We start from the raw sequence: 14714 nt of genomic DNA on the forward strand, positions 1-14714 counted from the left end.
TTTTCCCTAGTAAGGAAAGAGAGCAGAAATCAGAGAAAAGCTGTCTATGACAATACTATCCCCACACCCCCTTCCACTTTCCCACACCCATTTTGTAGGAATAGTCTGCTGGATTTATAATTCTTCTAATCTTAATGTGTATTTATAGTGAATATAGTTTCAACTAGTAGAAAATTCCCCATTTATGCTTTTAAAAGGACAATGTATGACATTCACATATCAAAACAAATAGAAATTGATGTGATTTTGGACTTTGTCTCTTCAAAATGTATTAGCCACAGTCCAAAGGGAAAAAAATCCAGAAAATGTTTCAGGCATCTGAAACAGGTATCTGCCTCTGAGCCTTTCCTTGCCTAAAAGATCCCTGTCCTCAGCTGCAGACCTCTCCCTGACACCCTGTCTATTCCCAGTCACCCCAGACTAACTCACTCCAATTCCCATGGCTGCCAGGAGGCTCTTGGGGACTTTCTATTTGCTTTTATTCTCTTCCAGGGACACGGGGCTGTGCTAAGTTGTACCCACAGCTGCACTTTTCCTGGGCGAGGGGCTGACACTGTGGTCAGAATCACATTGTATTCTGATTCCCTAAACCTGCACAAACTGCTGAAAAGCACCTCCCACCAGCTAAGGATCCTGCTCCATATGCTCAAATTCCCAAGTAAACCCCTTCTCCTCCCTGGCCTCTGGAGACACAGCTTACCCATGGAGTAGACAGGATATAGCAAAGCATGTTCTGTGTGTGACAGAACTCACAGGCTGTTCTACAATGTACCTGACATCTCACCCCCTGAATACACAGCAGGTTTAAAAGTTTACATGCAGGTGCAAGTGGAGGAATCTCGATAACACTCTTCTTTGTTGAGGCATTTTCTTTTCTCCCTTTCAAGTTTTATTAACAAGGGGAAAAACATCAAATACAATTTTACACAAAATCTGAAGGTTCAGAGTAAGAGACAAGAAGGAAAAAAGATTTTCAATATATCTAACGAAAAATGAGAGGTATTTTAGCAAACATGCTATTGCCTCAATGCCAAGGGAAAAGCACTTGTCATTAGAGAAATGAATTGCTCAACTGTTTATAAGCAAAAAGCTCTGGGGGAATTTCTCAAGGCCCAAACCACAAAGCATTGCAGGGTTACACAAACATATGTTGCAGGTGTTTTAGGGTAGACAGGTGGGAAAACCTCAGCTACTAAAAAAATACTCCACAGTAGATTGTATCTGAAACTAGATAACTTCAATGCAACAGAGAAAAAAATAAACAAAATAGCAGCAGTGAATTCAACATTCCAGGTGCAGTAGGCTGACCAAAATACTAATTTCACTAGTGTCAAATGGAATGTTTTAAAACTATTTTTTTACAATATATTATACAAATGCTGACAAACATTTATTGTTTTTTCCCCTAAACTACTAATATTTTGAGCCTAAATCAAAACTCAGACTGAACCAAACATATGTAAAAACAAGAGAAGGGTTGTGATGAAATGTTTTTCCACTTATTTAAACAATTATTTTTAGGGAGCCGATTTTCTTCTTCCCCTCATCAGCTAACATGGCAATATTGGATTTCTTCATAATTTTGTACTGCCTAAGACATTTTTTACATTAAAATTTTGGTTTTTTTCCCTTTCATTTGTTTCTAATGAAAGTTGGAGGATCATGTGACCCTAAATTTAAATAGGACTGAGAGGTCAGGAAAGGTTGACCTTTTCCTGCTAGATCACCTGTGCTACTTTCTTCATTAAAGGTGGCATAAACATGACAAAATTTTTGAGTGGGAACAGAGGTGAAGTACAGCAGCTGAGATGTGGATAAGGAATGCAGTTTGTTCAGTTCGGCAGCAGTTTTTCTATTACGTACTAATAATTAATATTAAGTATTTATTAATTATTATCTAATAACTTGAGAATTTCACCTTTCCTCTTTTTATTCTTTTGTTAGATATTTAAGCAACTGTCTCCACCCCACATGAACACATTTACACACTATAAGCAAAGGCTTAACATTACACAAACATACCACGGTATTTTGTATACTAAACAACCAACCCACCCCAAACTCGAAAGCACCCAAAGTAAAAAAACATTCCCCAAACAAACAAACATTTCTTTTCACCTGCTAATTCTCCTCTTCCCTTATTATACCTTCTGCAGCAGGCAACCTGCTGGAGCACAAAAGGTATTTTATCCACCTATGAACCACTGAGTTATTAGAATGAAAAAACCCAGCGAGACATTAGATAATGTAAGGTACTATTGCCAATTCAAAAGTGGTTCAAGGCCAAGAGCAAAATACCATCTAAAACACAGATCGATAGTCTATCAACCCTGTGTAGGAAAACAGCACAACATGAAGGGTACACTGCACAGAACTAATAAAGAACTTCCTTTAATCACTGGAGTCAGGAGATCCATGCACTAATATTGGTGTTGGCAAAGGAATGCCATAATCCACAAACTGGGAATAATGCTTCCTGTTTACATTTTTCAGAAGATGCTAAGGGTTTCAATCATGGACCTTGTTATTTACAATGCAATAACAGCATGAAGAATTATCATATTTAATTGTTTCTAAAGAAAATTATGGAGGGATTTTTTTTTCCCCCTAAGCAACAAAATTTTCCAGAAAAAACAGAAAAGGAAACAAAATTCAGTTTATTGGGTCAAGAATGGAAGACACTCCTGAACTCTGATTAGGCTGAAATAAATTATCTCCAGTTTTGTTACGTGACAACCCTCTATTCCCCTGGCAACTAGAAATTTCAGACACCAGGAAGATATTTTAAATACTGTGCGTTATGGTCTGTTTTTAACTTCATATACACATGCTTTCTCTCACATGGCCATTCTATGACAAGAGATGAAGGACTGAAAAAAAATGACAAGTGAGATTTAAAAATGCTTCGGTGACTTGACTGAAAGAAATTTCTAGTTGTATATTTTGGCTTCTTGTCCTAACTGCTTGGGAAGCCTTTTTTAATTTTCATTTATAGTATTACAGCATATTGCATTTTAACAGGTAGATCAAATCCTACCAAATCAGCTTTTATTGATATTCCAGACAAAAAGACTCCAACCTGCCAACGTTCAAGTTCATAACCTGCGTAAAATCCCCATCTTGCATCAACAGAATTGCTTAAGCACCTTTTAAATCTGCCTCTTAATTTAGTTGCCTATTTTTCAGCTGAACCCTTGGTTTTAAGAAGTAAATTAACTAAATAGTAAGGTATAAATCTGACAGTGTTCAGCTCTACCCCGTGACAGATTTATGCTCTGGCATCTTGCAGCCTCGCACAGTTAGGAACAGGAGTTTTACAACATTGTGGAGGAAAGCTCCAGGCTTTTGAAGAGAACACACAGCAAGCCTTGCTTTAAACCCTGGAATGCTCCAAATTATGAGATTTAAAATATGACATCTTTATGTACAGAAAAGCTACCACATTATGGTTTTATTGGCACTCATTTTGGACAACCTGCATAACTCACTGATGGCTTTGTGAGTAATGCAGTTATCTGAAGCTTATACACCCCTTGTAACCACACTTACAGCATTACATCTTCTCCAGATACATGCTTGTATACAAATATCACATATCAGGGAAAACCAAGAAATTTTAAGGTGGTATTTGGTTATTTCCACGACGAGGAGAAGAAGAAACAGAATAATTCATGTTCTGCGTGTAATGTGCTACGTAAACCACTTGAAAAAGGTCCCCAGGGGAGTGAAAAAAGCTCATTCACAGAGTCCCATGCATACACCACACCAAAAGGAATACAACATCCAAGTCTTTTCTTGTGAAACACAGAGAGAAGCTAAGGGACTGGTGCTGCGGGACAAGCAACTCCTTTCATTTAGGATTCCAATCCTAGAGAGCCATTTTGGTCACTACTGCTCCTTAAAAAGACAAAGGACAAAAGACATAACATCTCCAAATCTAATTTTCCATAAAAAGTTACAGCAGGATAAACAATAAAATGATAAAGGATAAAACATTCCATTCCCAGTTTTATCTTGACAGTATTTTGCTCTTTCAGAGAAGTGCTTCCTAATACAAATGTACTCAAATAGCCTTCATTACAATTGAGATACTAATATTTACTATAAAATATGTAGGTACTTGAGCAGTATATCTACATTTATATCAGAAGAGTCTGAATTTAAATTCCATCATAATAGATTTGATATGATTCAGTAGGTATCTTTCATATATTATTGAAAAGTTATGAATCAATTTTTATATAACTTGCAGTTTGTGTTTTGCAAATTTTAGTAAATAAATTATGACATGGGGAACTTTTGATTAGGGAGAATGAAAGTGCTTTAAGTGTTTTAAATGCTTCCTTTTGATAAACTACCTTGCAAACTAGAAATGATTAATTGAATTGTCAGGTTGCATATAAGAAGAACCATAATCACCTCACTCTAACACTGTTAAATACATTTTATAAGTGTAATTTTATAAATAACATTATTACTTTTATAGGAGAGGGTCAGTAGCTTTAGACGACATTTTAAACAGAAGTGAATCTATCAATGGAAAGAAACAGCCCCAAGAAATTCCCAAGCAATAAGTTTTATTGGTACCTGAAGTAATTAAGAGCTTAAAATGCTTCAGCTTCTTGCTTTAGCAGCAAGTACAATTAGAATTGCTTTTACTTTGCTACTGAGGATGTCAACCTGCTTAAATAGAAGGAACAGTTTAAAAATTTTGTCTTCCAAAGAGAACTTTCTGGTTCATCATTCCTGGAGACTTGCTGTCAAAAGTAGAAGCAGTAGCTCCTAACTCACCTTTAGCTATTTCCTCTGAAAGACTCTGCACCTCCTGACCCCCCCAGAAATCAGCAGCCACACCACCCACTCCTTCCTAAGGAGGTCAGTGGCTCTCCTGGTCAGTGGCTCTCCTTCCTTCCTGCTGGGCCACACAAGATGGGCACTGAGGACAATGAAGTCACCTGGCTGGGCTCTGGTTTTGCTGCCAGCAGGGGACTGCAGAACCATCTTGCTTGGCCCCACACAGAACTGGGACAAGTCCTTTGCTTCTGCACCATCTTACCTGTGGCATGGCTTTAACTATGAGAGATGTCACTGTTCTGGAAGCTTTGCTGTGCTCCATATTATTTCCCAGAATATTCCTATTGATTTAAATGGTTGTTCAGCTTGGATGGATACGGTGTCTGTGAGTTCTTACCCACACAACTGGCCTGTGTGTGCAACACCAAGGACAGAGCAACGCTTGGGAACTGCGTTGCCATTGTCAGTCCAAGAGATCAGCTTTCTCCCTAGAGTGATGACTATGGTCTTGCATATAGTGCTGCAGAATGACAAGGACTTTGAAAGGTTTCTCATTTGAAAAGTCTTGACTAGATGACTAATCAACCACTTTCCAATTTCTTTTCATGCAAATACTGCTTGTGACATACAGGATATATTGAGGATGACTATTTTATGGTGGGTTGATTAAATGGTTAATGTACCAGTGAAGAGATTGCAATGAACTTTGAGAGAGATAACAAAGCTATTGTATCACAAGTATTGTCCATGTACCCTTTTTGTATTCAAAATTGCATAGGTGCACTGGGAAAGAAGGTGTTGAAACAAATGTACAAAAATGAAGCGGATTTGTAATTCATGGTACACTTACTATTTTTATGTGGTACTATGGCAACATGGTTATTCCAAGTAATTTATCATTAAACTCTTAGCCGCCTGTCATACCTTATTCTATTAATGCAACACAATAACTGAATATTTAAATCAATAATTCTTAAAGCATAGACTATTTCATTGGAAAATATAAGTTTCTCATTTTAAGAACACGAACATAAACAAAGAGTAAGTTAATATCATGGCCACCATTAAAAATCTTAGCATGCAGTCACAGAAAAAACATTGATTTATTTAAAGTGAGGGTTTAGATTACATTTAACCTCACTGCTTTTGCAAATGGGAATGTTAGAAGATCAAAATTCTTCAGTTCAGTACAAGGAATTGCATGTGGTTATAAAAGCAGAGGTCAAGATGAGAATGGTGCCACATTTTTGTCCATAAAAATCTATCTACCTTGCATTGAATATGCAATATTTAAAACTTTCAAGAATTAAGGCAAATGGAAGTTCTCTGTGAATCACTAAAAGAAAATGCATTTATTTTTTGTTTCCCCTAAGTCCTTTTCTCCCAGATCAAGAGATGTGTTAGCTTTTCTGGAAAGCCTCATTTCCTTTATCAATAATATCCTATGTAAAGGTAAGTCTCCTCTAAAGTACAGGTGACCTTACTCAGTCAGGCAACTCTCCTTACTTAAAGCACAGGCAGCTCATACTGCACTAGGATATCCATTATCCCAGTTTCATGCACCTAAACCCCCCGTTCAATGTTTTATTGCCCATGAAATACCAGTCACATTCTCAATGATCAAAACTAAAAAGCAAAAATGTTTGTTCAGAGTCCCCCTCCCCCTTGCTGGTACCCCTGTAACGAAGTGGACCCGCACCCCAGCAGTACCTCTTCGTGGAGGTACAAATTAATGAGCTGCTAATGCCGGAGCATCGCCAGATCCCAACTCCTGATTGGCTGCAATCTGGTCATTAAAGAGAGGTAATTAATGCCAGATTGCACACACAATGCTAACTAACAAACAAAACAACCCCAAACCTGCTTTTCTCCTGCCACAAACGGCAAAACAACAATACTGACATAACGGCAGTGTTCAAAGGACAGTTGCAGCTCTGCAGCAGCACCTCAGTTAATGAGTGTATAGAAAAGAATTTATCTGAAGAAGAAGAAAGTGAAACTCAACAGCCTTTCAGGCACATGAAACCAGCTTGGAGAAAACTATGAGACGGTGGCAGCTACTTAAGAAGAAAATTCAGCTGAAAATAAATGTACAAAGAGTTTGGTTCAAAATTTCAGCAATGTGTTTTCCCCTTGTCACTCCTTACTCAGATAGTGAATAGTGTTAAAAGCTAGAATGCAGATTTTTCCCTACTGTGCCTTATACGAGTGATCATGACCATATTTTATTGTTTGTATTCTGGCAGTACCTGTAATTTCAGTCATGATGAACTAATACGACTTCTTTGAAATGTCATGTATGCTTCTCCATGAATTTAGCTAGAATTTAATATTATTATGTAGCCACTTTCAATGTCAGCAAATAGCTAAAATACAGTGTTGAGAAAATAGCAGCAGCAGTAGCTATAATATTATTAGCATAAGTAACAAATTAATTTCTATCAACCAAGCACATTCTTTTTCTTTTTTTTTTTTTTTTTTTAATTGATAGCTTATGATAAAAGCTATCTCCACTGAATTAAGCTCCTAAATGGCTTCCTCAATGGATGGGAGAACTCACTGTGCTAAAATATCTGAAAGCAAACTTATTTTACAGAAAAATTATGAATAAATACAGTAAGCTTTCAGACAAAGGAGAGTTGTCAGGTTCTGTGGTATGTGGTGCAAAACAGTAATATTCTATGTAGTGTTTTAGTTTTCTAATAAGTCATTGTGATAAGGTTAACACTTCAACATAGAACAACATACAAATAAGAACACCCAAAGATGAAAATTACTTTGCTTATGTTGCTGTATTAGAATTTTATTTGCTAAAGGGTGAAAACAGATTTTCAAAATTCACAGTTAACTTAAAACAATAGTTTTAAACCTTTTATTCCTAGCCCTGGCTGCCTTCAGGAAGGAAAGAACATCTGGTTATTTAAGGAACACAATATGTTCACATTTTCTATGACTTTTGTTTCTAATTGGGTTTTTAAATTTTTTTTTTATTTGAACAACTCTAGTTAGAACTATGTTTTTTAATCACTTTATATTTTTCCAATGCCCTATCTCCATATCTCTGCTTCTTAATTTTGCTGCCTTTGCTGTGAAAATTAACAGTGCTCAATGTTTTTGATAAGGAAAAGAAACTGAAGAAAATGAGCCACTCATGCTATATTACATATGCAGACGCACACCTTCAGTAATGTTTTTGGATATACATAAAAGAGCCACCCCTTATTTTTTCATTTCACATATACACAATTTTAATATCCCATTCTTCCATAAGAAGCCCTATTTTTATATTCAGAAGGACTGTAAGTGCATAGAAGTTACTTTAATATAAATAATTGAGGCAATTATCTGTTCAAAGATTAGAAATGTGAAACAAATACTCTGCTAAGCAGGTTAACTTTATCACCCTATGCAAAGACAACAACACTGATTTGAGCTTTTCATTCCACGTTTTCCTAAGAAGCAGAGCTAGCCAAATGCGGAAAAGGCTGAAATTCAATTATTCTGCATTGATCCATACTCATGCCTGTAAAATTAGTATCTCTCAGGCCCCCCTCAGAGACAGGTGCATTAACTTGTTTCCAGCTATTACAGAGATGTGTATTTCTCTTCTGTGGCACTGAAAAATACCGGGGATGTGGTATCTAAAATGTTCTGTCATCTCAGCTGCCAATTGGGGTTCGCAAAGTGAACGGGAGAGCTGCTGCAAGCATTAGGTTAATGGCAAGTACTAATTACTTTTCATTTATTGTTAATACTGGATAATACTAAGGCTTCTGGTAAGATTTGATTTCACAAAAGGTCAGGAAATTGTACTTGTCCATCTTTAAGAAAAAATTGCCCCCCCATCTTTTAAGTACAGCTTTCTTCTGACATTTAGGCTGCTCTCCTGGTGATGACTGCGGTGAAAAGAGGCAAACAAAATGCTACAGGTTCATCAAGCCTAAGTCTAGCTCTCATGAGAGACTACATGACAAAAAGTAAGAAGGAAATACCTGTTATGTCAGAGCAAGGAAAGAGAAAAAATAATACATGTCTTTAGCTATTCAAACTCAGGTTATCTCTGAATTGGAAGTTACAGACGGAAAAGCTGTATCAGGTTTAATATCTGATAACAACTTCACCATTTATGACAAGACTGTTCCTTAAAAACCTTTCGGTTTTATCCACCTACCTCCAACCTTTCTTATCCAAATACCCCACAACCTCCCCTCTGTAAGATGACTTGGTATCTTCCTAGCTACAAAAATAATATGGAAGAAAACATAAATATTACAAAACCTGAAAGAGGTAGATTCCTGTTTGCAACTGGCCATGACTTCTAAACTACATTTCTTGTCCAGCTGAAATTTAAAGTTCCAAGGAGCAGAGAGCAAGCCTCTCTCAGACATTTGGAACAGCACTGAACATTCTTGGTATGTTCAACAAATAATGAAATAAGCCACTGGACCATGCAACAGTCTCCCAGAGAAGAGTTCCCTGATTTCACATATTAAAACCCAAGCGAAATCTTGGAAGAAATGCCACACAGAAAACTCGGCCCTGGATAAGGAGAAATAAAATTGCACTGAACCAAATGTAATTTCCTATTAGAAACCAGAAGCTTGTGATGGAGAAATGCACAGGAAAACATCAAAGAAGGAAGAAAAATAATTAAGCACTGAATTTGTTAATCACCACTTACAAGTTGCACTACTGACTAAAATCTGTCATTTCTTCCAATCTCCTTTCATGACCACAGGGAATAAAGGCAAACTGAATTATTTCTATGCAACTAACAAAAAAAAAGCATCATAATTTTCCCACTTATTTTCATATATAATCTGTGCACTGACTTTAGACTCCTACAGCACTCATGATGCCTTGTTGAGTCTTCTCTTTCATTCCTTTTCATGAAAAATGTTGGAAATGTTTTTGCATAGATCTTACAAAGTACCAAGATTTCTATTTCAGGTATATGGAAGAAAGAGACTGAACAAACATATGCTTACAGACACCTAAGTGAAACTTGAAGTCACATCTAGGAAAAGGTAGGAAACAGGTGCTCAAATCACAGCCTTGAAAATACATTAATTTCTCATACCAGGAGCTATTTTTTTAGTTTCAGAACGATCCTTTAGAACAGTTTTACTTCCTTATTGTGAGAAGTCCTGGTCCATTTATGCACAAAGATCCACTGCAAAATTAGAGGTGGCTGCAAGTCCCTTAGGCTCTTCATTTTCTGGAAATCAGAACTGCTTAACCTTCATAGGATTTCCCAAGCAGAAAAGTACAGCTCAGAAATGAGAAACAAACGCATTTTATCATATTTAAATTGACAAAGCAACTACCACTCTTTGCATCAAAGAGTTTCAAGCACTAATTCACCTAAGTAAAGGGAGAACTACATAAGAGACGTGGTAGAACTAATTCAGGATTTATCCAAAAGGTGTTCAAGGCTCAAGGCCCACCTGAGAATGTTAACTAATAGGACATCAAGGTCTTACAAGCCTGACAACTTCATTCTGTTGGAGAGAACAGCATAAGGAGTGGAATAGTGATTAAGCCTCTTTGTGGGAAGTTGGTGGTTAATTTTTGCCCCCTTCAGTTGATAGGGTATCTTGTATGCTGCCTAGTATGTTTCAGAGGACAGCTGAATAATTGGTAATCACTTTATTGTTTAACATATCTCTTCAATAAATGACAGATTACATATTGAATTCAGATGGGGAACTGAGCAAAATTTTCTTCTCTTCGTATCTTTCTTCTAAAAAATATTCCAATCTTGTTTTGCTATGAAAGTACATAAATAAATACTGGGCAGTTTGATTTTACAGGCTGCTGCCAAAATCTTAAGAAAGGTTCCTGAGATCTAACGTTAGAAACTTTCTTACACACTGAAAAGATGATACGCTTTACTTCTCATCATGAAAGAAATCTTTGTGCCTGAGAGGAATGAAAAAACAGCTATAAAGATGCAGATTTCTGCAAAAAATTGATGTAGAAAAACGAAGAGACAATATTTTCTTAATATATAAAGTGTAAACCCTTGTACTGAATAAAATTTTGCAGAATGCAGTCAGAGTGCAGAAGTGCAGAAGATGAATTTTTTGCTTTCAAAGATGTTGTGCATCAAGATGAGGGAAATCAGACTTTACACTGGCAACCTACTAATGGGACATGTACAAAGACAGTTCAAAACCAGTAGCACAAATTCTGCTATCTGCCAGAGATCTGAGTAAGCAAAGATTACTGCGTACAGCTTCATCTCAAGCACTTTATCCACTATACAGTGAGTCTCTCTTGTATATTATACCCACACATGCCATTCTAAAACAGGAAGAGGTTTTCATTTTTTTTTTAAATAGATAAGTACATCAGAACTGCATGCTAGTAATATGTGGCATGAAATTTATGAATTTATACATTTTTTATGTGTGAATCTTTACGGGCTGTAGCATCAAACTCTTGGTTTTAATCAAGAAACATCACATAACCATTATATACTGGGCAGGGGTAGTGGTTTAAGGATTAGCAGTGATTAATCCCAGAAATCCCATGAAAAAGGTCTTTCAGATGAAATCGCATGATGCTTTCTATACAGCTTACTAGGTTTCAAATAGTAACATTACTGTTTCCCTGAAAAGTATACTTTATCCTAAAAGATATCTGTGCAGAATACCAAGCAAAGTTATTCTAAAGAGCCGATCTGCAGTTACCAGAGCTCCTGGATAACTTTAGCAAATTGTCCTTCCAAGTATCCATTAAAGAGTAAAGGAACTTGTTTCTAATCTCTTTCCAACTCTTTCCTTCAGCTCTTTTGTCAGGTAACAAGAAACTGAAACTACCACTTAGTTTCCAAAATGTAGGTTGTTATTAAATTCACAGCATTTAGAACATTTTATTACCGTGATTTATTTCCTGTATTAACAGAGCGAGCATCTCACCTTTGGATCTCGGAGAAAAAGTGCTCTTAGGATAAGGGAGTGAACATCTCCAATAGGTGGATAATGCATAAGAAGTCCCAAACAGGTCTGATAATTACTTGAAATCACTAGAATAAAAATGAAAATAAAAGAGAGAGAGAGAAAATATTACTCTCCTACTTTGATATTGCAAAACAACACTTTTTCCAGTAAATTCATTACAGTTCAGATTTGGCTGTCTTTTCCCACATAGTCTCTCAGAATTCAAGCAGAAGTCAGAGTAAAAGGAGATGTATATACTAAGCCTCGTGATTACACTTGGTCCAGTATAATTAAGAAGAGTTCTAAAGCTCTGACTTCATGTCATAGACATTTATGTTAGCTCCAGATTCAGATGTCTCAGTTTAGACCTCCATAGCTGTGCCCCCAAAGCCTGCCCCAGTCACAGGAACTCAGGGCAATACCAACAGCAGAGCTTGAAGAACTAGTCCTATATTGCAAAATGGACATGGACTTTTCAGACACTCCTCCACAGACATCTAAATTTAAATGTGATAATTAGCATTTATGGCTTTATGATAAGTTTGCCTCATTCTGACAAGTTTTTGCTGAAATATCTTTTATGTTGTTTTTAAATACATATTTACGTACATACACACACACAGATACCTATGCATATGTAAAATTATTCAACAATTCCTTGTTTTCTTTTAAATCTGAAACTTCACAAAATATTCGGGAAAAAGGGATAAGACTAGACTTTAACTTCATAAATACTAAAAAATATAGTACACCATTAACTAGCTTAGATTTTTTCACTTATTCAGAAAATTTTCAGCATGCTTTGCTAGATTTTATAATTTTGTTCTAATCCGTGTGATTTTATCTGAAACTATGTAAGCATACTCTATGGCTTTTTGCTTGGTGTTGTCATCTTGTTTTTTTTTCCTTTCCTTCCCAAATCAATCTAATTATGAGTGCAATTATTAAAGACATCTTTTCAAGCAGGTCTATGTAAACTACTTCATTTCTTTTGCACCGTCTAAATCCAGGCAATCCATCTGCCACAGCTGTCAAAGCAATGCCTGTTAATGATGCTTCCACTCTGCAACATAAAGACAGCCTCCAACAATAGTAATTGTAAATAAATTTCTAACAAACTTTACTATTCTGAGAACTTTAGCCGTAGTAAGAAATGCCTTCAATTAATCAGGATATTGCAAATACAAAATTATTTTGAATCAATAAAAAACAAAATAAAGGGCAGTTTTGCGGACAAAGAAATTTAAACAGTTTACTTTTCTTTCTTTCATGTGAATAAGCCTCATATCCTCCTGCACCTTACCTCCCTCAACAAGAGGATTATGGGGAAAAGATGCAGGACTGGGCAAAATGAATAATTATAATCTGTGTAAGGAACCACTTTATCATCTTCATTTCCGTTGCTGATCCGACAGCTTGTAATTTCATACATCTGCTTTCATTTGTAAAGCACTCACTTATCCTACTCATTCTTTATCTGTTCTGCCTGTTCTTTTTCCTACCCTTTGTTTTTCTTGTTCATATTCAGATACCTGCTTTTTCTTCTTGAAGTCACAAAGCTGGCATAATGAACATAATACAATGGCCTCCGTCAGAGTTCTTTCAGAGTATAATGCAAGCACCACAGAGAACACACCCAATCAAACTCTTATACGTAAATCAAATTTAAGATACTGAACTGCAGTTGTGATCATGATGCCTTTTTAGCAAAGCAAATAAAAACAGTGAATATTGATATTAAATACTAAATGGTTTTATAAATGATAGACACGAACACCAATGTGTTTCTCTTTTGAACAAGTAAGTATGTGTTCTATTCTGCAATGTAAAATGGATTAAAAACATATTTTCTTTGTTTTTCCTGGAAGAGTTCTTTGCTGTCTCACAGATAGAGAGAAAACTAAATATTAAAAAAACCCCTAATTTATTTTAAAGGTGCAGACTTGACCCCTGACAAAAAGAAAAACCCTTTATCATCTAGAAAGTTAAAAAAATTCCAGTACTTTAAAGGGAAGACCTGCTAACTTTTACATACAGTTTTTTTTTATCTTCAGGGTTTCCCCCATATCTTAAACTGAAAGAGGGTAGATTTAGATTGAACATAAGGAAGAAATTCTTTACTGTTAAGGCAGTGAATCACTGTCACATGTTGCCCATAGATGTTGTGGATGCCCCTGAAAGTGTTCCAGGTCAGGTTGGATGGGGCTTTCAGCAATCTGGTCTAGTGGAATTTATCTCTGCCCATGTCAGGGGATTAGTCTAGATGATCCTTGAAGGTCTCTTCCAACCCAAACCATTCTATGATTCTTGTCTCTTCAGGACAACATGTGTAACATTATACAACAGAGGGGCAGTTTTCTTAAGAATTATGGCAGTAATTATGGCAGATAAATGGCAGTAATCCAAAACTGAATATGCCTATTGGTGTTAAAAGGATTTCTAAGAATCATCTGTAGGATGAAGTTTCTGGAAGGAGATTCTGTGAAATACGAATGTCCAGTCTCAGCAGTAGGTGGTATGTCCAGCTGCCTTGTAAAAAGCTTGGCTGTTCTTCAGCTGTGCTTTTCCTTCTCTCATTGACTTAGTGAGAGTCATATCTAGATCCAACTTCTACTGTGAACCACAAGTTCTCACTTCCTCAAGAAAGAATGCTACTGGCATTTCTAGGCAAAGGAGGAGAGCAACTCCTCTCCATAGAGAAAACAATCTTACTGCCCTTTAATTAATATTGTAATTCAGTGCCCAGAGGAACATCAAATTACCTTCTCCCTTCTGCTGTAGAAGAGACTGACCTTTCTCTGTTGGCCCAATAACCACCCCTGGATATAAGCAGAAGGAATGTGGTGTAAAACCTGAAAATTCACAGTACTGTCCTCAACAAAGTCCAAATTTTCTGATACATTTAATTTCTTTAAAGTTTAATATTTGATGTCACTGAGCCTGTATCCAGATTAGTTCATAACCCCGGAAAGGTGG

The 14714-nt window shown here is 36.4% G+C and overlaps 1 protein-coding gene across 8 annotated transcripts in view; it reads right to left on the bottom strand.

The window, feature by feature from the left end:
- LOC116993544 (TBC1 domain family member 5-like) overlaps positions 1-14714 on the bottom strand; it is a 325432-nt gene that overhangs the window by 60571 nt on the left and 250147 nt on the right. For all 8 annotated transcript variants that reach the window (XM_033054285.2, XM_033054293.2, XM_033054299.2 and 5 more), the window contains one exon: positions 11718-11824. In XM_033054285.2, coding sequence (XP_032910176.1) covers positions 11718-11824 — 107 coding nt within the window. The remainder of the gene's footprint in view (positions 1-11717; positions 11825-14714) is intronic.

Source organism: Catharus ustulatus, chromosome 1 (assembly GCF_009819885.2).
Source record: "Catharus ustulatus isolate bCatUst1 chromosome 1, bCatUst1.pri.v2, whole genome shotgun sequence".
In the NCBI taxonomy this organism is placed as follows: Eukaryota; Metazoa; Chordata; class Aves; order Passeriformes; family Turdidae; genus Catharus; species Catharus ustulatus.